General features: G+C 35.3%; 2 protein-coding genes, 1 long non-coding RNA gene and 7 other non-coding genes across 27 annotated transcripts in view; 9 read left to right on the forward strand and 1 right to left on the reverse strand.

The window, feature by feature from the left end:
- The first annotated feature begins 1097 nt into the window (after nucleotides 1-1097).
- Nucleotides 1098-5634, forward strand: LOC107857117 (telomere repeat-binding factor 1). Of its 16 annotated transcripts, none has more exons than XM_047394998.1 (9): nucleotides 1102-1175; nucleotides 1763-1910; nucleotides 2444-2625; nucleotides 2790-3007; nucleotides 3318-3437; nucleotides 3526-3592; nucleotides 4030-4113; nucleotides 4274-4624; nucleotides 5243-5634. In XM_047394998.1, the coding sequence occupies exons 3-9, from the start codon at nucleotides 2476-2478 to the stop codon at nucleotides 5255-5257; spliced, it is 1005 nt and encodes a 334-aa protein (XP_047250954.1). In that variant the 5' UTR covers nucleotides 1102-1175; nucleotides 1763-1910; nucleotides 2444-2475; the 3' UTR covers nucleotides 5258-5634. The 16 variants fall into 16 exon arrangements, with proteins under 16 accessions (XP_047250963.1, XP_047250954.1, XP_016557549.1 ...); XM_016702063.2 differs by having other exon boundaries at nucleotides 1763-1861; XM_016702064.2 differs by having other exon boundaries at nucleotides 1763-1852.
- A 778-nt stretch (nucleotides 5635-6412) lies between these two features.
- Nucleotides 6413-16968, forward strand: LOC107840176 (putative uncharacterized protein MYH16). Of its 3 annotated transcripts, XM_016683936.2 has the most exons (18): nucleotides 6434-6707; nucleotides 6818-6880; nucleotides 8611-8704; nucleotides 9014-9122; nucleotides 9215-9253; nucleotides 9593-9676; nucleotides 10063-10124; nucleotides 11101-11203; nucleotides 11429-11578; nucleotides 12329-12397; nucleotides 12516-12572; nucleotides 12647-12910; nucleotides 14458-14541; nucleotides 14624-14734; nucleotides 14911-14981; nucleotides 15588-15809; nucleotides 16160-16253; nucleotides 16519-16968. In XM_016683936.2, the coding sequence occupies exons 2-18, from the start codon at nucleotides 6820-6822 to the stop codon at nucleotides 16801-16803; spliced, it is 1959 nt and encodes a 652-aa protein (XP_016539422.2). In that variant the 5' UTR covers nucleotides 6434-6707; nucleotides 6818-6819; the 3' UTR covers nucleotides 16804-16968. The 3 variants fall into 3 exon arrangements, with proteins under 3 accessions (XP_016539423.2, XP_047250964.1, XP_016539422.2); XM_016683937.2 differs by having other exon boundaries at nucleotides 6413-6880; XM_047395008.1 differs by lacking the exon at nucleotides 16160-16253 and having other exon boundaries at nucleotides 6430-6707.
- A 726-nt stretch (nucleotides 16969-17694) lies between these two features.
- Nucleotides 17695-17766, forward strand: TRNAP-UGG. The gene has a single exon. It is a non-coding gene; the product is annotated as a tRNA-Pro (tRNA).
- Nucleotides 17767-18926: 1160 nt separating this feature from the next.
- On the forward strand, nucleotides 18927-18998 carry TRNAP-CGG. Its single transcript has one exon. It is a non-coding gene; the product is annotated as a tRNA-Pro (tRNA).
- Nucleotides 18999-19326: 328 nt separating this feature from the next.
- Nucleotides 19327-19398, forward strand: TRNAP-UGG. Its single transcript has one exon. It is a non-coding gene; the product is annotated as a tRNA-Pro (tRNA).
- Nucleotides 19399-19747: 349 nt separating this feature from the next.
- On the forward strand, nucleotides 19748-19819 carry TRNAP-UGG. The gene has a single exon. It is a non-coding gene; the product is annotated as a tRNA-Pro (tRNA).
- Nucleotides 19820-20076: 257 nt separating this feature from the next.
- The window catches only part of LOC107840177, a 7409-nt gene continuing 3562 nt past the window's right edge, over nucleotides 20077-23923 (reverse strand). Inside the window, exons 3-4 of the long non-coding RNA XR_001665202.2 lie at nucleotides 20857-20955; nucleotides 20077-20647 (exon numbers count right to left, since the gene is read on the reverse strand). This is a non-coding gene — a long non-coding RNA (uncharacterized LOC107840177). The remainder of the gene's footprint in view (nucleotides 20648-20856; nucleotides 20956-23923) is intronic.
- TRNAP-UGG lies at nucleotides 21550-21621 on the forward strand. Its single transcript has one exon. It is a non-coding gene; the product is annotated as a tRNA-Pro (tRNA).
- TRNAP-UGG lies at nucleotides 22237-22308 on the forward strand. The gene has a single exon. It is a non-coding gene; the product is annotated as a tRNA-Pro (tRNA).
- Nucleotides 22609-22680, forward strand: TRNAP-UGG. Its single transcript has one exon. It is a non-coding gene; the product is annotated as a tRNA-Pro (tRNA).

Here is a 23923-nt window from a genome sequence, read left to right on the forward strand (position 1 = left end):
AATTGACCCAGTCCTTTAAGGGTCGTACGAAATCTGAATACATTCCAAGCTATCACTGTTCAAGATCTATACATAATAAATTTCTTCAACAAAAAGTTCAAATTAAAAAAATGAATTACGCAAAATAATAATCAAAGGGGTTTTTCAATTTGATTTTGTTTTGTTATTGAGAATGTTTATTTGATTAATTCGGGTTTATTTTAAAAAGAGAAAAAGAAAAAAAAAATTGGGTTTGTGGATTCCGAGTAGAGAAAGTGGAATCCGTGGTTAAGGAAAAGTGAATGGTGAGGAAGAAGGGAAGATAAAATTGAAATTACAGCTGCTACTCATAATCATAGATGACATACTAAATAAATGGAGAGAAAAGGTAACAAAATTTTAGGAGAAAAATATGGAGCATAATTTGGAGCAAAATATGACTGTTTGGAATGTATAAAAAGGAAGAGGGAGAAAATAAAAAAGGTAGGGATTTAAGTAATTAATTTGAGATTTTTGTAATTTCTTTTTCAACATGAAATGTAATGTAATAAGGCAAAGTTAGCATGTGTATATATGTAATTTTTTCAAAAAAAAAAAATGAAAAAGCCAAAAATATCAAATAAGACTAGAAAGAAAAAATGCAAATACATTTGCGCATCTCTAACAACGAATAAATTGAGGAAAATATGATTCAAATTTGGGAAACTATAGTATATGAGGCTAAGAAAGAAATTGAGTTGTAAAAAAAAGAAGGGTTAATAACAGACCCTTCAATTATTTATAAATTTATGTTTTGATCATTATGTTATTCAATTAATTATATTTTTGATCTTTTTCTTTATGGATTATTCTTAGTTTTACAATAACTATAGACCTTTCAACGATCTAATCACTCATATATTATGGTAAATTTATATTATTACTCCATATTTAACGGTGATATAATTTTAAAAATCATTCAAATATCAATTTCCACATAAAAGGGACTAAAGAAGCATATTTTAAATGTTAAATGGTAAATGCGCTTCATTGAGTACCACAAGGGTCGAATTAGAATTTACTAATAATCAAGGGACCAAAATTGCTATTAACCCTTTTTAAAACATCCCGTGTAGCAGAAAATTATGATGGAACTATATAGAAAAGGAAATTCAAATTTTTAGGCTTAAATAAATTCTTTCTACAGATCCTATTTGGTAATTCTCCATATCCTCTATTTCCATCAATTTTTCTAATTAATTGTAATTTTCTTCTGATATTTCTTAATTTATTGGATAAAACTAGGGTTTCGATTTGTGACATTGTGCATTATTCAGCTTGTACATAATATCATTATGTAAATTTATTATCTTGTTGATTTTGTTGGCTAAATTAAGGTTTCGCTTTGTGATTTTCCATAATTCAGCTAAAAAATGTTGTATTTATGAAAATTTATCCTCTTTTATGTTTATGATTTTTCATAATTAGGCTTATAGATGATGTTCTCATTTTACTAGTGTTCTTTGTGTTTCTGCATAATATAACTTCGCTCCATAATTCAGCTAAAAAATGATGTATTTATGAAAAATTATCCTCTTTTATGTTTGTGATTTTCCATAATCTGGCTTTAAAATGCTGTTCTCATTTTTACTAGTGTTCTTTGTGTTTCTGCATAATATAATTTTGCTAGAGTACATGTTTTTTTTTCCCTAATTCATGAACTAGATTTTTCTTTGAGATTTATTTGAATTAATTTTTGTGATCAATATTAAAGCCTGTATATGTTCAATCTGTTGAAATTTAGGAAAGCACGGAGGATTGCAGCGTGATTTAAAGGATGGTTATTTTAGCTCCAATTTCTCTATTGAAGTGATTCTAATAACTTAGGTACAAGGTGGATAAGGTCTTCGTACACTCTACCCTCCCAGACCCCACTTGTGGGATTACACTGGGTATATTGTTGTTGTTGTTGTTGAAGTGGTTCGAATTTTTTTTTTAGGTTATGTTTATTTGTTTGATTGTTTGCCTATATTTTTTAAAGCTATTCTAGGATTTGTTAAGCTTATGCAAAAGGAATTAGCTTGAGTTATTTTAGAGCAATGCACAAATAGAAGATGAATTTTTACGTTGACTCAAAGCACTTTGAGGAATTTTAGAGGAAATGATATTTTTTTCCTTGAATTTTATTTCTGAATTTATGGAATTTTATTACATATTAGCCCCTATGCTGAATGTTATCGCCAGTGTGTGTTGGGAGTGGTCATGATTCTTGAACAATAGCTCTGTGCATGGGATTAGGTGATCCGAATACAAGTATAATATAAGAAGCATGAGTGGGTATGGTGTATATTCTCCAGCACCAATTGCATATTGCTTTGAAGGCAGTTTCAATATTTTGTACCATGCGCTGTCATTTGAATGAATAGCTTAATGTTGATCAATCTTCTTTTGAGTTTTTCACATATATTAATGGTTTTCTGATTAGGTTGTTTGAAGGATTTTTTTTTGAATTCTTGGATGGGTGCACCTAAACAGAAGTGGACTCCAGACGAAGAAGCTGCTCTTAAAGCTGGGGTCCATAAGTATGGACCAGGCAAATGGCGGACAATCCTCAAGGACCCAGAATTTAGCAAAGTGTTGTCCTCGCGTTCAAATGTAGATCTAAAGGTAGAATTTCCCTTTTTTCTATTTTTTTTTGGTGATAAAGTTATCTTTTGCTGCGAGGAAGCTTTGGTGTCATTTGAGTCGATGAGGGTCACATAGTTTTCTTTTTGTTCCTCTTTGCTATGTATTTATGCATGATATGTTAATTTGTCTTTGTTACTGTTCAGGACAAGTGGAGGAACATGGGTGTGATTGCAAACGGGTGGGGTTCTAGAGAGAAAGCAAGGTTGGCTCTCAAAAGAATGAATCAAGCCCGTAAACAGGATGAGAGTTCTTTAGCTGTCATTACTGAGGCTAAAAGTGATGAGAAAATGGCTGAAGCAAGGCTAGCTACTACTTCAATTGGTTCTCCACAGATTGGTGGGTCAAAAAGATCTATCATAAGGTCAAACCTTGCTCATTACTTGTTACAGCATGACTCAAGTTGTAGTCTTTTACATTTACTTGTGCTTGCGAATTTTAGTTAAATGTTGGCTGTCTGCATGATCTCATACTTCTCTAATTTTAATTATTTCAACATTCTACACATGTTATTTCCAAGTATTAATCCTTTTTTAGTTTTAAACATTCTGACAATGGTAGATGGATAAAAGTAGTCCTAGCCGTATCGTAAGTTTGTTATATTGCAGTTTTTGGTCTTACTTTTGCTGGAAGGATGACTATCTCTAAATGTTGCTGCTTTCCTACTATTATAGATTGGATAATCTTATAATGGAGGCTATAAGCAACTTGAAGGAGTCAGGTGGTTCCAACAAGACTAGTATAGCAACATACATAGAGGTACTCATCTTCTTGTTGAGCTTAATGTCCAAAAGGTAAGACAATTTATAGCAGTATTGCATAGTTATATGTATTGCAAATTATTCTTTCTTATGGCCTCTAACACGTTTTGGAATTTTGAAGTCTTGCTTGTCGTGCCATCAGTAACATTCTGAATTGTGTTTTCTATTGGTGCTTCTTGCTAATTCAAGTATGAGCTCTTCTGGAACTCATTTAGCATAATTTTTAGTTCTGTCCTTGTACAGTTGTTTATTCTTTAATGTGTGGGGACACTAGGTTTTTAAGCATTTAACTATTGTAAATCAACTGCATAAAACTGTAGGAGTTCAATTTTATCAAATACCTTTTAAGTATCAATCGGTCCAGTTTAGCATCCTGTTCAGTATGAACTGAATGCTAGCTTCTATGGTTGTAACATTAATCTGATGGTGCTATATTGACATTTTTTCCCTCTGTGTTTGATCTAAGTTCTCTGCATTAAGAGTTGGCTTCCAAAGGAAGGTGTCATGTGATAAACTTTAGATAATGCATGAGGTCAACATTCATGGAATTTCAATTCCTGGCTATGTTATAAATTATGGCTACATATATCAGTCTATTATACTCGATACCTTTTGTATCTTGTAGGATCAATATTGGGCACCTCCAAACTTTAAAAGGCTGCTTTCAGCGAAACTGAAGTACTTAACTGCAACTGGGAGACTTACCAAGGTGATATTTCAGTTTTGGAATTATACTTCATGTATTGCTTATCTTCCCCATATCTTTGAGTGTGAATCCAATATAAACTGGCAGATTCAAATTCCTGAATGATGATCAGTAGTTAGATTCATGCTGATTATGATATCAAGGATGTCCTTGTCTTTTGCAGGTGAAGCGGAAGTATAGAATAGCAACAATACCTGTATTATCGGACAAAAGAAGAATCCCTTCCATTCAGCTGTTGGAAAGCAGGCAGAGGATCTCCGCTACAGTTGATCAGGATGATTTAAAGATGCTCATTAAGGCTCAAGTAGATTTAGAGTTAACTAAGATGAGGAGTATGACACCTCAAGAGGCAGCAGCAGCGGCTGCACAAGCTGTTGCAGAAGCAGAAGTATCCATGGCAGAAGCTGAGGACGCTGCTAGAAAGGCTGATGCTGCTGAGGCTTATGCCGAAGCTGCACAAGCCTTAGCAGAAGCTGCAATGAAGGCTCTAAAAGAGAGAAGCAGCCCAAGGATTGTAAGATATCTGTGCAATATCTGATCCGTTACTTGGTCTTTTCTTGATTGCATCTACCATTTCCCCAGTCCCCTTCTCGTTTCCTCGTAAGTGAGATAATTTTTCTTTTATCATCTGGTGTTTTTAAGTCAATGTCTAGGATTCGAGATCCCTCAGTGAACTTGTGTTACCTTTTCGTATTTGTGGTTTCTCTTCAGCTTTACTTCAGATGATATTTCTCTAACTTGGGATAGATGTCACTACTGAATTCTCTCCATTAAAAATTTTAGTAGATTCATTTATGGTATAAGTTTCTTATCACATATCAGCTGATGGTTCAAAGTTCTCAAATTTCAACAATGAACACTCACAGGCTTCTTTATGTGTATGTTTATTCCATTCTTCTTCAATGCATGTTCTTGTGAATGTAAATTTGATCATGAGGGCTTTTTGGTTTAGTGATTAGGCAGTTAGTACTACCTATCTAGTGGTAAGTCTTTTCCATTGTTAGCAAGGTAGTTTGCAGTTTGTTGCTGTGCAGTAAATGCTATATTCTTTTATATATGTTAAGGGCAAAAGCCTTGTCATTGATCGTTCCTTGTTCTTGTTCTTACCGTTTCTGTCTCTGTAAATACACAGATGATACACGCTTGATGGATTTTCCAGAGTTGAAGGCTCGGGTACTAGAGCTTTGCTGAATATTCCTCCAGTTTGTTATTTTTTCAAATCTTTAGCCAACTCTCTTGTTGGCCTGTAAATATGGTAAAAGTGGTGTTTGTAATAGCAAAGGCCTTCCAGGTAAATAGCACATTCATGTTCCCTCTTCACCAGCAGAACATGGGCACCTTCAAGGGGAAAATTAGAGAGTTGAAGACTTGTAAAAAGTACTCAGAGATAGAAACAGGGCTGAATTCATCTAGTTGTTGTACTTCTAGTCTTAGGTCCTTCCACAAGATTTGAACTAAGGAGACAAACAATTGGCAATAGGTATGTTCGGCAAAAAGTGTAAAAATAAGTGTGTTTCTTGCTTACTTTCTCGTGTTCGCTACTTGAATAAAAGAATAGTATACTAAATGCATTTGTATATAATCTGTACAAATATTGTGATTAATGGAGGTCGAGGTAGCGTGTGGAGGGGAAGATGAGGTGGCTTAAAAGGTGAAGAGGACACGATCAAATTTAAATGCTATTTGTAAAATTTGTTTTTCCAACTTCCACCAGGGCGTGTTGGATATGAAGAAAGAGGTTTTTCACGGAAAATATTTGTATATAATTTAGGCAAAACATTATTGAGGTTGGCATGAAGGGCTAAGGGCGTGTCTGGGAATGGTTTGTTGGAGCTGGAGGGAATTAATGCGGAAACACTTTGGAAATATATTTTCTCTGCTTTCAGTTCAGAAGTTACTTTTCTCATTCTAGGAAATAAATTTAGAAAAAATAATGATAGTTATTTTTTATTTCACAATTATAACTATATTCTATGTCCTCTTTGTAAGATGAGAGCCATATTCACATTTTTTAAAAAATTTAACTAATCAAATATGAAAAACTTTAAAAACTTTTTTTGAATTCTCTATCTATACCAAACATACTATTAATTTTTTGTCGGTTCTAAGACTATTTATAATAATTTTTTTTTTTTTTTTATGATTATCTATAATAATTTTTTTTTTTTAAATTTATAACGATATAGCGAAGGGGATAAAAAAAGTGAATTCAATAGTTTATCATCCAATTTCAATTATGTTCTACCATCTATGGTTATTACTTCACTATATATAATCAATATTAATAAGTATACTCATATTCCCTCCAAACCAGTCAGTAAATGACAAATTGTTTCCAAATATTGCCAGCACAACTTTTGTTGTTCTCATATTTATCATGTTCATTATTATCAAATAAAATTTTAAACGCTCGGATAATACTTCTAAATTTGAAGAATAATAAATAAAGGAAAAATAGAAAAACAGCGAAAAATAGAAAAGAATAGGAAGACAACAAATTTGCCCCTTATTTTAATGGTGAAGCAATCATAAGTTTATATATGTCCCGTCTCCGCCAAAGTGCCTGCGAATCAACAATCAGTTCTTGGCTTTCTAGGGTTCCAATTTGAGCCTTTTAAGCTTAATTTCTTTGACGCTTCATTTAATCTTTTCTCTAATTAATCTTGTTTTCGTTTATGTCTAATTTTCCTATCTTTTTTTCTTCCAGCCATGGATGGAAATTTGAATGATAATGCATTTTTGCGTGCTCGGATCAAAGAATTGGAGCGCGGTATGCTTGCTTACGTGTTTTGTATGTTTTTGGCATATCTGTTGGTTATAGTTTAAGTTGTTATTGTATTATGTTATGGATAGATTGGACTAACATTGTGTGAAATGTTGTTTTTTGATAAATATAAATTTTTTTTACTAGGTACTAGTTTGTTGGTTTGTTATCCATCCATACTAGTTGTTGTCCTTTGAGTTCTGTTGTTTCTTGTACTTCGATTGTTGTGCTGTTTTACTTTGTAGTTTCTTGTACTTTGATTTATGTTATTATCCCTTGTATTTGTACTTCGATTATCGTAGTATTTTACTTTGTTATGCTTTACGTCTGTTACTTTATTTTCTGAACGGCTTTGGATTATTTTTTCTTGAGCCGAGGGTCTATCTGAAAACAGCCTCTCTGCGTATGAGGTAGGGGTAAGGTTTGCATACATTATACCCGGATTAGACATCACTTTGTGGGACTACACTAGGTATGTTGTTGTTGTATAAAATTTCTTTGCTAAACACCGACTCACCAAGATGAGAAAACAGTAGAAGTTGGGTTCATGATTCACCTGAGCCATCCAGGTTCATCTATCATGCTTGTCCAGCTATTCATACAGCACAATAATTTCTCCTTACAACAAAGCTAGAAATTAAATACTCCTAAAAGAGGTTGATTGGTGATGTGTACTTGCTTGTTCACTTGTTAAAACTATTCAATTTTATGCATTGCTTGTAAAATATGGTTTAAAAGGTATATCATGAATGGGTAACATAAGTACTCTATGCCATTAGTAAGGACATCTTTCCTCCAGTTTCTGGATTACGTTACATAGTCTTTTTTTCTGATAGAATTTAGGAGGCAGGAACTTTTAATTACAGATTAAAGCTTTGGGGAGATTCAGTTTCACTAGAACCTGCTTGCAAATTATTGAAATCTCAATGCAAGTCTTCGAATAAAATATCGAACTGGTGGAACATAGTCATGAAACATTTGCAAATGCTGGGAGGGTATACAGAGACCCAAATAAAAGAAAAGGACAAAAGGTTTGGGAAAGAGGAGGTGGCGGTGGGGGAGGAATGAGGATGTGAGGTATTCGTCAAATCTTGAAGTAACCAGTTTCAAGAAGGCGATATTATAGTTTACATAGGCATGACGTATCTTGCTCTTGTGGATGTACTATATTATTAGTATGAATCAGACACTTCAGATAACGCCTTTCGGCTGTCACATAGGGTGCTAAGTCTGAATAATTCAATTTTCAATAGGTGACGGATTCTGTTGAGTAATTGAGTGACCAAAAGGGGGCTAAATTGAGGCCCTCCAGCAAAATATAAGGGATTTACAACCCTGCTAGCAAGTTTTCAACAGACTTAATGAGCTCGCTACTTTTGATTAGACGATACAACAACAACAACATACCCAGTGTATTCCCACCTAGTGGGGTCTGGGGAAGGTAGAGTGTACCATACCACTACCTCAGGAGAAGTAGAGAGGCTGTTTCCGATAGACCCCGGAATTGTTGAGCTGGTTTTGATGACTCCGGAATGTTCCTGTAGTTAAGAATGGAAAACATATGGTGTTATCTACTACCCTTCTTCATTCATGATAATCTATTTCACATGTTCTTGTTCAAGTATGTTTTGATTGTGTTCTAAACCGTTCCATCTTCTTTCCAGTGATGTAACCTGTAGCTCATTAAATAGTGAGAAAATTGTGTATTATCTAATTTATTGTGTTTTATTGTTTAGAGCGTGATGAATTGCATAAAGACATTGAGCAGCTATGCATGCAACAAGCTGGACCTAGCTATATTGGGATGCCTACTTGCATGCCTCTTCATAGGTGTAACTTCTTCTTCTTCTTCTTTTTCTTCTTCTTTTTCTTTGTGTGTTCGGGATGAAGCTAGTCATTTGTATATTTTGGCTGTTTTCCTTGTTTATGCTCTCTCACTTCTTCTTTAGTAAGAGTATTGAGTTGAACCCCTTGAGAGGTAGGAGAAAATTTCCCCCAGCTTGGCGAATCACATGCCTGTATTTGTTATAGTCAAAATGCTAGTTCAATCGCTCTGAGGAAGTACTATATAACTTGTATTGGATGGAAGAGGGGAGTTTTTTTAAAGGACATTTAAAATGGCTTTGTTTAACCAAGTAGGATAGCTGGGTTGGAGCAGGAGGCTGAAAGCTTGAAAAAGAAACTATCTGCTTGCACACGAGAAAATCAGAATCTTCAAGAAGAGCTATCAGAAGCTTATAACATCAAAGTAAGTTTTACATCTATTTTCTTATGTCATCGCAGGGCCTCTCTGCTATTAATCTTACAAATGCACTTATTTTTCAATCTTCACTTTGCTAGGGTCAACTGGCTGATCTACACAGCGCAGAAGTTTCCAAGGTCTTCTCTTTGCTGTTCTCCCTTCTCTATCCCCATGAATAGAATGAGAAATCATAAACATTAGGGTCTGGAGGTGCACCGCGTGCTTGTTAATATAATTTAATGTGTTATATTGCTCCAAGACTACCTTTTCTCTCTCATATTGTCTGTTAAAATGGTTTCTGTTTTGGGAGTGACCCAAATTTCATTATTATAATTCTGGTTCTTGGGTAGCTAAGAGCTTGCAACTCAGATGGTTTAGATGTTCATTTCTGTTGGATCTAGAGTCAATTAAGTATCAGGAAGTGCATATCATAGTCCAATATATTGTGAACTTACCCATTTTCTATTTTACTCCAGAATATAGAAGCAGAAAAGCAGCTTAAATTTTTTCAAGGTTGTGTTGCTGCTGCATTTTCTGAGCGAGACCATGCTGTAATGGAGGTTGGCAAGATTCCTTTTCCTTATGAATACTCATTCCCTCCTGAACACCCCCTCCCCCGGGCTGCATTCAAAAAAAGAAAGATTTAATAAGGGGAAAAAAAAGGGAAGCAGCCACCCCCACAAAAAAAAAAAAAAGCAAAAAGGGGAAGGGAGAGAGAAGAAAATGTGATTAACAATTACATATCTATTACTGCCTGTCACTGCTGAAGAATTTTGATTTAAATGTTTCGGGAGAACCAGATTTTTGGAATACAGAGTGTTGCGCTTGGCTTAAGCAACTGTTTAAAATAAATTATTCACTATTAAAGAACTTGTGAGTGAGATTGGATGTAAAGTTCATCCCTCACTTCTTGGAGTTTTTTAAACATGCTCTATAAATGCTGCAGGCTGAAAAGGCCAAGGAACAGGAGGAGCTTATGTCAAGAGGACTTCATGAACTTCAGCAGAGGTTTGATTGAATTTTTACGTGTTAATAGGCATTAGATTTTGTCTTGCTCATTAGGTCCGATGCCATATTTTCCTGTGGATAAACTAGGTATTACAAATAAGCACCAAAGTCGCACCACGGAACAGTTCCAAAATATATATTCTAAGCCTTAGTGTCCCCACAAAATATGTGCTTCTAAGATTTTTCTTCTAAATAACACTTTTCATGCTGTCAAATGGACTCAAAGGAACCGCCGATTGCATTAGGGGTCTTATCTTCAAAAATCTTTTTTCTAGTAATTGATAGGGTAGCTTTATCACCTTACCTTTTGAAACAGTCAAAGCTAAGTGCAAGAAGTCTCATAATACCTGTGATAGCTCACAAACTAATGTTCTAGGTTTTACCACATAAGTCCGCATCGACTGCTGGTTAGATTGGGTAATATAGACTAAAGAGGATGTCGATACTGGTGTTTTTCACCTCCTACTGTAGTGGAGAAGCAATGGAGCTTAGAACTTAGCAATTTACTTTTAATTTATTGATTTAATTTGGTGGTGAGTAGGCTTTGGGTGTTAAACTGATGTATTCCCCAATTTCATGTCTTTGGAACTCTGGCTCTCTTTTATTCTTCGTTATTCTTGTGTTTTGCCACTCCTCCCATTGGCAATTGAGTGCACAGTTACTTCGGCAAGGATCTGAATAGTCGATGTTTCTAAGCAGCTACTTCTTTTGAGTTGGATACTTTCTGATGTGCTGATTTCTTTATCCATAAAATATTTTATATGGTGTTTATATTTTTTAATGCTTTTAAACTCTGCAGAACCTGAGTACTAAAATAGCAGCCATAGCCTTTATGAGAAATGAATATGTTCTTCCTGTAGACTGTATCTCCGCAAAAATCCCATTGCAATGTACATAACTATCTAAAAACAATTCCGGGAATATACAGTGTAACATAATATATTAATATTGCCTTGATGTTCCATCTTTGATGCAGGATTGAAGAGCTAAGCTGTGAATTACTTGAAGAGAAAATATTGACGGCTACTTTGCAGGGTGATATGGACAGGGAAGAGAGGTTGGATGAGATTTTCAAGGAGGTATTAGTTCTAATGCCTTCCTGTGAATCCACATGCATAATTGTTACAGAACTAGAATGTATAAACAAAAATTTTTCATCTCTACATGTGTAACATTCGATATATGCACTTTTTGGATTAAGGAACTCTCGATGAATAAGAAAGAAATCGTTATGTATTAGATCCCTTTCATTACTGATAATTATCCACCCTTTCCAAGTTTGAAGATGTTATTTTGTACAATAGGTTGTCCATAAGTTCTATGAGATCAGACGGCAGACATTGGAGGATATTGAAGATGTGTCCTGGGAAGATAAATGCGCGTGCCTCCTGCATGATTCGTCTGAAATGTGGACTTTCAGCAATCCTGGGGAAACATCCACCTCTAACTACATTGTGAGTTCCAGAAAGTTAGCAATGTAACCAAGCTTGGGCGTTGCTGGTTATAACTGATGCTTTGTCTCAAATCACTTGAGCCGCTTTTCATTTTAGTCTATTCCAAATTATTTCATCGATCTCCGTAATTACAAGCTTCCACTGCCAAAAATCAAACTACAAACTAATGCTCCTTATCATGTTTAGCCCATATTTCCATTCAGAATTCCTTGGTTCACAAAATCCAACTGTTATGTCAATCAAATTTCTTGCTACCTCCAATTTTAATACTCCATTCCATTTTCTTCTCTTAATTACTTGCTGCTTAAAGAGATTAAGTAAAATAGGTATTTGTGTGATTCTGAATAATTAGTTTGATGTTACCCGTGAGCTGAGCATTCTTTTATGTTTAATGGCTACATTGTCTGTTTTCCTTTTGTTCTCCTGCTCCACCTAGGGAGCTTACCATAAAATTTTTATCATTAAAGTGAGCTCTTGTCCAAGAAGGGGTTACGGTGGTGAGATGCTCTTTCATTTAATCAGGAGATTGAGAAGTGTTAGGATTGAAGAATATATTTGCAAAATACTTCCATTACTTCAGAGGCTGGATCATATTTGAGTGTGGGAAGTGTCATACTAACTGCGAGGAATTTGGAATTCCAAGTCACTAACAATTTTTATTGTGGACCGATTATTTCTTTAATTGTTCAAACCTATCAAAAAGAATTGTTCAAACTTATTGTATGATCTTGACTAACTTTCCTCAGACAGAGTTCTCTGGAAGAACAAGTGGAGACACTGCGAAAATCTTTGGATAATCTTCAGTACAAGCTACTAGTAGTATGTAGTTTCTCATCTGCTATCTGTTCAATATTGCACAAACTTTTTGTTTTTCTCTATTCTTGATCATTTGATTGTTCTCCTCCCTTTTTTCTTTTACTTGTGTTTTTTATTTCAGGGTCTTGAAATAGAAAATCACTTGAAGAAAAAAGTGCGCGCCTTGGAAAAACAGAAAGTATGAATATTTTTACTCTGACATGGAATATAAGCATTAGTTTTGTACAGATTACTGAAAGGACTAACGTGCAGATTCTTTCAGAAGAGAAGCTGAGGGCTCAAATTTCGGCATTTCGCCACTATCATTCTCAGCATAGAGTTAATATTACAAGCTTTCTTGATGAGGGATTTTCTCATATTAAATCAGCTATGAACATGGTGGAAGAAAAGCTCAAGGACTGCAGCATAAGTGAGAGAGACTTAAATTCTTCTCAAGTGGATGATTTACAGTTCAGTGAACTTGAATGTCAAGATGTTCCGATAAACAATGTTGATGGTTCAGATTTGATCTTTAAGGTAGTTGGTTCTTACTTTTGCTCTAGACCTTTCTTTGTCAGCGTCTACTTCTCCAGCCTTCAATTTTTATTTTGGTAGTGTTTTCTTCTAGGTCTTTTCTGTCATAAGAAGGTTTCTGTTGCATTCGAGCTTCTTAGTTATGAACTAATAATGATAAATATTCAAGGAAAGCTATTGCCTCACTTTGAATGTCATGGCGATAATAACAACTGTACAGCATATCTGTTAAAGAAAGAAAAGGACCAAGAGATGGTAGCAGTTGATGGTACAGATTTTATGTTCTCAGACCTACATTTGCCTTAGTATTGCTATGAATAGTTGATATGTGCTTGTACAAGCTTCCACATGTTTTTTTGTGGTTTGAAGAATTAGTTTAGCTTGTGGTCTTTTGTGTTTGCTGTCAAAGAGATGGGATAAATATTATATTTGCAAGTTTGTCTCCTGAAATTTTGTAAGTTGTTTCTTGGGTAAGGTTCTCTCTATTTCTTAAAATAGTTCTCTAAGAAGACTTACCAGGATGGAGGAGGATGTTGCGATGGATGTGTGGACTTACCCGTATGGATAAGGTTAAAAATGAGATTGTTCGGGAGAAGGTGGGAGTGGCTTCGGTGGAGGACAAGATGCGGGAAGTAAGGTTGCGATGGATGTGTGGACTTACCAGGATGGATAGGGTTAAAAATGAGTTTGTTTGGGAGAAGGTGGGAGTGGCTTCGGTGGAGGACAAGATATGGAAAGTAAGGTTGCGATGGTTCGAGCATGTGATGAGGAGGGGCACGGATGCTCCAATGCGGAGGTGTAAGAAGCTGGCTATGGATGGTTTTAGGCGGGGTATAGGTAGGCCGAAGAAATATTGGAGGGAGGTGATTAGGCATGACATAGAGCAGTTACTGCTTACGGTGGACATGACCCTTGATAGGAAGGCGTGAAGGACACGGATTAGGGTAGAGGGTTAGTAGGTAGGAGTACGTCCGTAATAGTAGGGAAGAGTGCTTTGTTTGTATCTGTTCCTGTAATTTCTTGTAGTCTCTTGTTCGTGGTATTTTGTGATGTTTATGATTTTTGTATAGCTAGTTTATTCCTTGTGGGTATCTTGTTTCCTTACTTATCTAGCGGTGTGATATCACTTTTTGTTGTTTGCTTTTATGTTTTTTTTGTTTGCTATATTGTTATCTATCCCGAGCCGAGGATCTATCGAAAACAACCTTTGTACCTCATATGAGGTAGTGGTATGGATTGCGTACACTTTACCCCTCCCAGACCCCACTTTGTGAGAATGTACTGGGGTTGTTGTTGTTGTTGTAGTTCTCTAAGAAGACTTGGTCCCTTCGTGGATTCTCTCTTTTAACCACTAAAGTACGATTCTTACAACCAAGAAATGTTTCTGTTGATATCAGCAGTTACGTCTGAGGATGGGATACTTTATTTGTTACTATTTGAATTTGTTTTATATGCTTTTTCAATCTAATCTAGAGAGAATGAATCATAGCTTCTGAACAAAATATGCTGTCAACATGTTTCTGAAGTTTCTCCATCTCTACCTGTTGCAGAGGAATCAGCCTAGCTTGACAACTACCATTACTGTTGGAAACAGTGATGCTTCTAAAGCCCTTGCTGTGGCACTAAACGAGAAGGTTTTGGAACTGTTGCAGTAAAACTGAGCACTTTCAAATTGTAAATATGTGCTAACTCAATCAGTTTCTCTTCCCAATGCAGGTGGAAACGTTATTACTTCTCTCACAACAAGAAGAAAGACACTTATTGGAGAGGAATGTCAATGCGGCACTGCAGAAAAAAGTTGAGGAGCTCCAGAGGAACTTACTACAAGTATTCCGCTGAGTGTTTTCTTCCTGTATCAATCACTTCTATTCCCTTGCTATCACTTTTATCCGATCACTCATCACTTCTATTTAATAGCACTGCTAATGTACTAGAGTGGTCATTATGTAGGGCTTGGAGTGATAAACTGTAAATTGGGCTGATATATGTACGCAATTGTTTAGGTTACAAATGAGAAGGTCAAAGCTCTGATGGAGTTGGCACAGTTGAATCGGGACTATCAAGTATTGCAAGAGTATGTTTCTATGTCCAGTTAACTGTGTATATGCCTGGAAAAGCTTCATTTTCGTTTCCATTGTTTTTCATGGTACTCTTCTCTGTCAATGGGGGATCTAAAGACCTGCCTTCTCAAAAAGGAATTATTGTGGAATTTTCCTTGAAAAATTAACTGTGCGCTTTATCAATCTTTAAGATTCTGAAAAGAAATAACTTGAGATAGACATGAAGGTGGGCTAGTGTAGAATGACAGTTATTTATTATATTAGTAAGCACAATTTGAAATGCAAAAAACACAAGGCAGGAAGATATAGAATGTCATCCATTATAAGCAATAGCAGTCGATTTTGAACAGGAAAAACATGGGAGAGTATATGGAGATGACACTATTGGTAGCAATAGGATCTGGTTTAAAACAGTGATGAGTGTTATGACTTGCAGACATACCTATTATTCAGCTCAAGGTTGAAAGAATATCACCAGCATGTAAATTGGACTGCTATGCACATTCTCAAACAAGAACCAAAAATAAATTGGACTGCTATGCCCTTTCTTCGTTGCTTTACTACTTATTAAAAATTGTTTGTTCAAATTGGGGTTACCATTAGATGGCTAAATGTTGTAGGAAAGTTAATGAGGCCTCTAGACAAGGAAAATCTCTTGGTGAGATTGCAGTGAAAAGGACTCTCCAGGAAAAAGATGGAAGACTGAAAAATCTGCTGAAAACTTCATATTTGAGACGCTGGACTGGTATACAAGATTCAGATGTAAATGATGCTGACACTCATCGAGATTCTGAAGCAAATTTTGCTGATAGGAGGCCTACCAATAACGTAGATTTTGCTAGGTATTGTTTGAAATTTTGTTTATGCTTCCATTACATTTTAGAACTGCTTCCTACTACTACAACAACATAGTGTACTCCCACAAGAGTCTGTGGAGGGTGGTGTGTATGCAGCCTTACCCTTACCTTGTGAAGGTAGAGAGGCTGTTCCCTCCACTCTTGGCTCAAGTAAAGCATATTAAAATCAAGTATGGAAGGGTACAGTATTGAAGAATCCATGCTAAAAATAAAAGAGAAGAGCACAGTAGCAACTGCTTCCGTCTACTGGTGCTCATAAAAGGAAGTAATGTGACAAAATAGATTTCTTTGGTATCTCATATTTCTCCTGTCATTTCTGTGTTACCCCTTTTCAGGATGAAGATAGAGAATGCAACTTTAAAAGAGAGCTTAGAAAGTATGGAGCATCTAATTCGTGCAGTTAGGAGGCTTCGCCTTTCACTTTTAAAGGTAGAATTTGTTTCCTATTTTTTGCAGAGGATTCCATTAGAGCCAATAATTCATCATAGGCATAGACCGCCTCTTAGGAGAGATGAATGCATAACACAAAGCACTTAAGGTAGCGATTAGAAAAGATACTGCATGTTCTAGATTAATCGTTAACATTGCATAGCTCAATGGTTGATTTAGTCTACTTGAGGTGGTGAAAAGGGAACAGAAACTTCGTATGGTCTGACATTGCAAGTTTCTTGATAAAATTTGTCGTCTTATGTAGTTTAAAGAGTCTGCTGCATCCGAAGGTATGGAGAACTGCTACTCGGTGTCATTGGACAATATTATTAATGAGGCAAGTCAGTTAAAAACTGCACTTGGAAGCTCCCTCCCTCTTAGTTGGTCAGCGGAGGCAGATTCAGGATCAGTTAGCAAACATGTTGAAGAGGAGACAGATAATGGACACTCTACACGTGAAAATATGGACTTTGTTTCTGCTGCTGGATTTGAGATGGTTGAGCTTCTGGTGTTTGTCGCGCAGCTATTGAAAGATTACAAATGCAGTTGATGCAAAGGAGGTGTTTGGTTGAAGGTTGCTTCTTGTATAGTTTCTCCGTCTTTTGGTTGATCTTCATACAAAATTTGTTGTTGTAACATAACTCCATTATTAGAAGCTTTCTCCAGTCACTGCTCAGTTCTCTTTTTTAACATATACAAAGATGATCTTTTGCTGCGTTGTTACTGGATAAATTAATTATTTTTGCTTAGGAGGCAAAGAAACTTAAAGAAGATGACATTATAGAAAATGATAATCAAAATAAACTCTCTTCGTCAGCGATTGGCCACTTAACAATACATTCGTTTGAAAATTTTGGATAAATTGTGTGTTTCCAGGAGAGAAAAAGCTTAAGCAACCTTCATTGTTTTACACCACAAAGACATGTTATAATATCTTTAGTAGCATTATAAATAATAATTTTAAGTACGAACGTTTATGAATATGATGCATGAATTTGTTGTTATTGTTGTTACCTTCTCAGTTGGATACAACAGTTTTAGGACATTCCTCTTTCAGCTTTTGAACTTTTGCTGTCATTAGATTCTTTCTTTTAAGAGTATGTGTAAGTGCCACTGAATTTATCTTAGGATTTGAAGTTACACATTCATATTTTAAAGGATCCGTAGCATTTTCTTAGATTTTTTTAACGTGGAATAAATGCCCTCTTGAAAAGTATCAAACCAGAAATGTATCTAAAAATAATTGGAATTTCTTTTTCTCCTAGGTTACTTTTCTATACTTCCTTTTATTATTTCAGTTGAACCCTGTGATGCGTCAAGAAATGAAAAAAGTGTACAAAATTGTGGAATAGTTTGCTTTTCAATGTCTCAAACATTGGATTTTTTATTTTTCTTATAAATCATATTTGTATTTACTGTAGTTCACACGAGCATCGTAGCAGGGCATTTGGTCTAGTGGTATGATTCTCGCTTTGGGTGCGAGAGGTCCCGAGTTCGATTCTCGGAATGCCCCCCTCCTTCCTTTATTTTAAAGATAATAGATTTACTTTCTTTGTGTAATTATTTTTTGCTATCCCCACAGCCGGCAGCCGTACACAAGGACTTTCCAGGGGATCTTTTAAAGATAATAGATAGATTTACTTTCTCCGTGTAATTGTTATTTTAAAGATAATAGATTTACTTTTATTGTGTAATTGTAATTTATTTATGACCAAAAACAAAGGAAAACAGAATCCTCATTACATATTTTCATATCGATAAAACACACACTTCTTAAACACTTTTTTTTTTCCATATAATTGAATGCTATTTACTGAAGTATTATTTTCTCTCAATTCATGGTAAATCAACCATCAAAGTAATGCTCCAATCTTCAAACAAAATATTAAAGTGAATAATTTGTCAACATCTCAAAAATTTAATCATTGGGAGCTTTTGTGATTTTCATTAGAAAATAGCTCCAATTTCTTATGAATCGAACTTGTAGCAGACACCATATTCCTATCAACACTCTGACTAGTTTGAAGTTCTTTATTGTGTTAAATCTTTTCTCAAAGATTCCACTTTTTTGTTCTTAAAAAGGTTGAGGAGAAAAGCCAGAGAGAGAAAAATATGTTTAACCAAATTGATTGGTTATGGCCTATAGGGAGGGTTTCAAGGGCTGGAAAAAATTACTGTTTGAATTCAAGAAAAAGAAAAAGAAAATTAGAAACAAATTAGTTACTTGGTATAGCCGGTAACATTTATCTGATACAGCAACAACAACATAGAGGTTGTTTCCGAAAGACCCCCGACTCACGAAAATAGAAAGTAACATTTATCTGATGGTGTAAAAATATTATATACTGATAATGCACAAAACTTAAACTATTTATTATATATTCACACTCATTTTGTCTGATCAAAAAGAAAAGTAAAACATTGATTGATAGGGAATTATTTCGTTTAGCTTCTAACTTTTAATATTTTAACCCTGCAAAAATCCTATAAAATTTAACAACTCAATATCCCACCTACCGACTACAAGCTAAAACTAATATTTTTACGGAAGGATATTATTCTAGGATCTCTCATTCACTAAAAGCAAACAAAGCCAAATCTTTTTGGGAGAAAAGAAAGAAATTCTCATAGAAGCGTACAAATAAAATGACTATCCGAACGTACAACAAACGCGGGCATTTGGTCTAGTGGTATGATTCTCGCTTCGGGTGCGAGAGGTCCCGAGTTCGATTCTCGGAATGCCCCTTTCTTTTTATTTTCATCTTTGGGATAGATTTTGTCACTGGACAAATTACAAATTAATTAACGATCCTCTACCTTATCTAAGATCAGCGTTGAAATTGATGTTGAGAACATTGGAGCAAGTTCATCAGCGATGATGATATCTGCTTACTCAGGTTCAAACAATAGAATCCACACTTGGTCACGTGCAAACGATTTAATGCCACCGGGAAATCAATATTTTTTAGTGCACTAACTAAAATGAGGTAAGGAGTATCTGAATTCTATGTTGCAGGTGAGAAATGACATTTATGATCAAATAACTTGCAACGCGACAATATTAGCAAGTACAGGGCATTTGGTCTAGTGGTATGATTCTCGCTTTGGGTGCGAGAGGTCCCGAGTTCGATTCTCGGAATGCCCCATTAAATTTTGCTTGAAATTTTTATTTACTTTTGAGCCCAAGGTCTATCGGAAACAACCTCTCTACTTCTTCTGATAGTGGTATGGACTGTGTTGTTGATTTAACTTTCCAAATGCTCCTACATCACATAACCAGATTCTATAATTGACCATATTCAAATGATACAATCAGATCGACCAACAGTAACTTTTAATACCATAATAATATGCATCTCTATGTAAATTATTTTAACAATGGAGAATCCTCGAGGATGCTCATCCCTCCTAGAAAATTGTTAGCCAAAAATAGTACAAGCTCCTGACAACTAACATCACCAACTATTGTTTAGACTAAAGGACAAACCAAAACTGGGCATTTGGTCTAGTGGTATGATTTTCGCTTTGGGTGCGAGAGGTCCCGAGTTTGATTCTCGGAATGCCCCCATCTAATTTAACTTTTTCAACACAACTTCATAGTTCCTCTTGTGCAGTGTCAGAGTTAACAAACGCACGCTATAATTTACCCTCCACCTTTGTTAACAATGAAAGCAAATAATTTCAACTAAGCACAACTTGACATTTAACCTCATTGCAAGATCATCCACAGGAAACATAACTGGTAATAATAGTCTAGTTGTTATGATTTATGGGTGCAAGATACTTATAGTATTTTGTTAAAAAATCAGCATTGAGATTGATGTTCTGAAAAGTGCAGCAAGTTCATCAGCCTTTTATGTAAACTAAGATTCATAAAATAGAATTCACACTTGGTCACATGCTGACAATTAATGCCACAGGGGAATCAATATATTTTAAGTTCATTAAAACAAAGACCATTTGCACAGTCCAGACCAAACTTTGTTTTGTCAATGCCTGTACCAAACCTTACCTAATGCTTGACTTCAAGAGCTCTTCATTCTTTCCATTTTGGTAAGCTGATCTCAAGTCAACTACTGTCTTCATACAACAAAATTTGCAGGTAAAGATTCTTTTAATTCATGTTAATGGACAACCAATGGCATGAGTCACTTGAAGCTGAATAAGGTAAATCCAGATTTATAAGCTAAAAATTAATACGTCATGATTACTCTTGCACTAGTGCAGCGTTGGGCTTGCCTGTTCAGTTTACCAAAAGCAGATCTGAAAAACCAAGGTTCGACGTCTAACTCCCAAAAGATCCCTAAATATAAAACATCGAACAGACAAGGTCGAGTGTCTCAACTACCATAAGCCATCATTTCAAATATGCTTTTTTGCCATCTGTTTTCAATCTGGCAAAGCAGGCAAACTTATCAGTGAAGTTAGTACATGGGCTTGTCCTATCATCAAAGAATCATTCTGTTTGATCTATAACAAGTCATTTAGGGGTCAAGGAAGTAAACAATGACAATTGAAATCATTAATCAATGACACAGATCATGCACAAAATCAAGGCAAAAGCTCTCTGAATTTCAAGTCAAAATAGGGAATGAATGGATACCCATAATTCATGATCCATTTTCATTTCAGTTTAATGAAACCAAGAAGCTTGAACTTCATTGTACCAAGTTGCTTTGCACCCAAAATTGCATAACATGAGCTGCACCATTCCATGAAACAAGTCATAATGATATAGCTTAATAAAGAAGGTATCCAAAAGAGAACTGGAAGTAAGAGAACCCAGCAAAAATCCTATGTTTAACTATCAATGTGACACTCCTTAGTGGAGCTTTTATCTGCTTCAGCTGTGACTTAACTAGAACTATGAAGCTCAAACACGTAATATCAACTCAGCTAATACCAGGACCTGGCCTCATGTCCAATGACACTTCTTAATCACTAAACAGATCTCATGGGTTCTGGATTCCAGATTTCCTGAGGGTTGAGTAAGATAGCATAGGATTATAACTATACACGTGACAGTAACAACCAAAGCTGATAGCAACTTTAGGCATCGAGAGCAGTGAGAATCAGAGGAACTGCATATGCATATTATTTAAGCAACCCATCTATACACCTCACATCCAAATAAACAAAGTACAGAAAAACATTTAAGCAAGTAAATGAAGATCATCTGGTGTTGAATAAGGATTATTTGAATTCTATATTACAGATAAGCAATGACATTTGTGATCAAATAACTCACAAGGGGAAATATATTTGACTAGAACTCAAGTAAGACAATGTCAACAATGGGCATTTGGTCTAGTGGTATGATTCTCGCTTTGGGTGCGAGAGGTCCCGAGTTCGATTCTCGGAATGCCCCTAGATTTTGATAAATTTTTAATTTACTCTTATGTTTTTGACTCTCCAAGGGCTCCTTCATCTCTTGCTGATTCTACAGTTTAGCATGTTTAGATATTACAACCAGATAAGGGAAACTTCCACACTGTCTACAACTAAAACACCTTTAATAGCATTGTTATGAAATAACTAAAGGGACATCAAATACATAGGATTTTCCTACCAAGTAGTAGTATCTTGTGAAACGATCAGCATTGAAATTGATTTTCTGAAAATTGCAGCAAGTTCATCAGCCATTTATATATGTTTACTAAGATCCAAACTTGGTCACATGCTGACAATTTAATGCCTCCCAGGCATCGAAACTTCTTTTTAGTGTACTAATTACTATTACTATGATCCAGACCTGACTCTGCTTTCACAATATCTGTACTCCTCTTTATATCTTATATATCAAAATGTAAGTCGGCAAAAGCACCAGAGAAAATTTAATCAAACAAAATGAAGATAAACTGATGTGAGATGAGGAGTATCTGAATTATATATTGCAGATAAGAAATAACATTTATGATCAAATATCTCACAACAGGAAAAACATTTTGACTAAAGCTTAAAAATAACAATGTTAACAAACACAGGGCATTTGGTCTAGTGGTATGATTCTCGCTTTGGGTGCGAGAGGTCCTGAGTTCGATTCTCGGAATGCCCCTTCATTTTGCTAAAGTTTTTAATTACCCTTAAGTTGATTTAACTTTCCAAATGGTCCTTCATCTATAACTGACTCTACAATTGAGCATATTCAAATAATACAATCAGATATGGCCAACAGTAACTTTTAATAGCATACTATGCCTCTACGTAAATTATTCTAACAATGGAGGAATCCCCGAGACACTGGAAATGCTCATCCCTCCTAGAAAATTATTTCACGAAATGGTACAAGTTCCAGAGTTCAGACAGCTAACATGAACTTCCAAATATTATTTAGACTCAGGGACCAACAAAAGTTGGGCATTTGGTCTAGTGGTATGATTCTCGCTTTGGGTGCGAGAGGTCCCGAGTTTGATTCTCGGAATGCCCCTACATATTTTAACCTTTTAACTTCATTTTACTTGTAATTCTGCTCCTTTACTCTATTTTCTAGTTGATATATTCAAACTAAGCAAACATAGTTCGATTGGCTAGAGGTCTAAAAAGATACACTTCATAGTTCCTCTTCTGCAGGCTCGGAGTGATCATACAAACCGTATAATTTAACCTCCCCCTTGTTAACAATGGAGCAGATAATTTTAACTAGTACACAACCTGACTTTTTCATCTTGGTCATCTTGGATGACTTAGTGTTAACCTTATAGCAAGATTGTCTACAGGGAACATAACACTGGTATTTTTAGTCTAGTTGTATAATTCATGGGTGCAAGATTCTTAGTATTTTGTTAAAAAAATCAGCATTGAGATTGAAGTTCTCAAAATTGCAGCAAGTTCATCAGCTATTTATGTAACTAAGGTTCAAAATATAGAATTCACACTTGGTCACATGCTGACAATTTAATGCCACAGGGAATCAATATTTTTAAGTTTATTAATTATCAAAAAGTAGGACCATTTGTACAGTCCAGATTTAACCTTGCTTTGTCAATCCCTGTGCCAAACCTTACCTAACGTTTGACTTCAAGAGCTATTTATTGTTTCAATTTTGGTAAGCTGATCTCAAGTCAACTACAAAATTCAGCCGATTGTCCTCTTACAACAAAATTTGCAGGTAAAGATTCAGTTCATGTTAATAGACAACCAAATGGCAAGAGTCACTTGAAGCTGAATAAGATAAATCTAGATCAATAAGCTAAATATTAATACATCATGAATACTAGCAATAATGCAGAGTTGGGCTTACCTGTTTAGCTTACCAAAAGTCAGATCCGAAATTCCAAAGTTCAACATCTAACTCCCACAAGATCTCTAAATATAAAATGTCGAACAGATAAGTTCGAGTATCTCAACTATCATAAGCCATCATTTCATATACGCTTTTTGCCATCCATTTTCAATTTGGCAAAATAGGTAAAATAAAACTTAAAATTGAAGTTGGTACATGGAATCATGGATTTGTTGTAACATTGAAGAATCATTATGTTTGATCTATAACACGGCCACTTAGGGTTCGAGGAAGCTAACAGTGCCAATTGAAATCATGAATCAATGACAGGTGTAGCACAAAATCAAGGAAAACGCTCTCAAAATTTCACATCAATATAAGGAATAAAACCGATACCCATAGTTCATGATTCATTTTAAGTTCACTTTAGTGAAACAATGAAGCATGA

The sequence above is a fragment of the Capsicum annuum genome, chromosome 8 (assembly GCF_002878395.1).
Source record: "Capsicum annuum cultivar UCD-10X-F1 chromosome 8, UCD10Xv1.1, whole genome shotgun sequence".
Taxonomy (NCBI): domain Eukaryota; kingdom Viridiplantae; phylum Streptophyta; class Magnoliopsida; order Solanales; family Solanaceae; genus Capsicum; species Capsicum annuum.

Excerpts from the sequence above, each read along its gene's own strand:
- LOC107857117 (XM_047394998.1), top strand. The coding sequence starts at position 2,476 with ATGGGTGCACCTAAACAGAAGTGGACTCCAGACGAAGAAGCTGCTCTT. Across the intron at positions 3,438-3,525 it reads TTGAGCTTAATGTCCAAAAG|TCTTGCTTGTCGTGCCATCA; the intron begins GTAAGACAATTT and ends GGAATTTTGAAG. Across the intron at positions 3,593-4,029 it reads GGTGCTTCTTGCTAATTCAA|GATCAATATTGGGCACCTCC; the intron begins GTATGAGCTCTT and ends TGTATCTTGTAG.
- LOC107840176 (XM_016683937.2), top strand. The coding sequence starts at position 6,820 with ATGGATGGAAATTTGAATGATAATGCATTTTTGCGTGCTCGGATCAAA. Across the intron at positions 6,881-8,610 it reads GATCAAAGAATTGGAGCGCG|AGCGTGATGAATTGCATAAA; the intron begins GTATGCTTGCTT and ends TTTATTGTTTAG. Across the intron at positions 10,125-11,100 it reads CTTCATGAACTTCAGCAGAG|GATTGAAGAGCTAAGCTGTG; the intron begins GTTTGATTGAAT and ends TCTTTGATGCAG.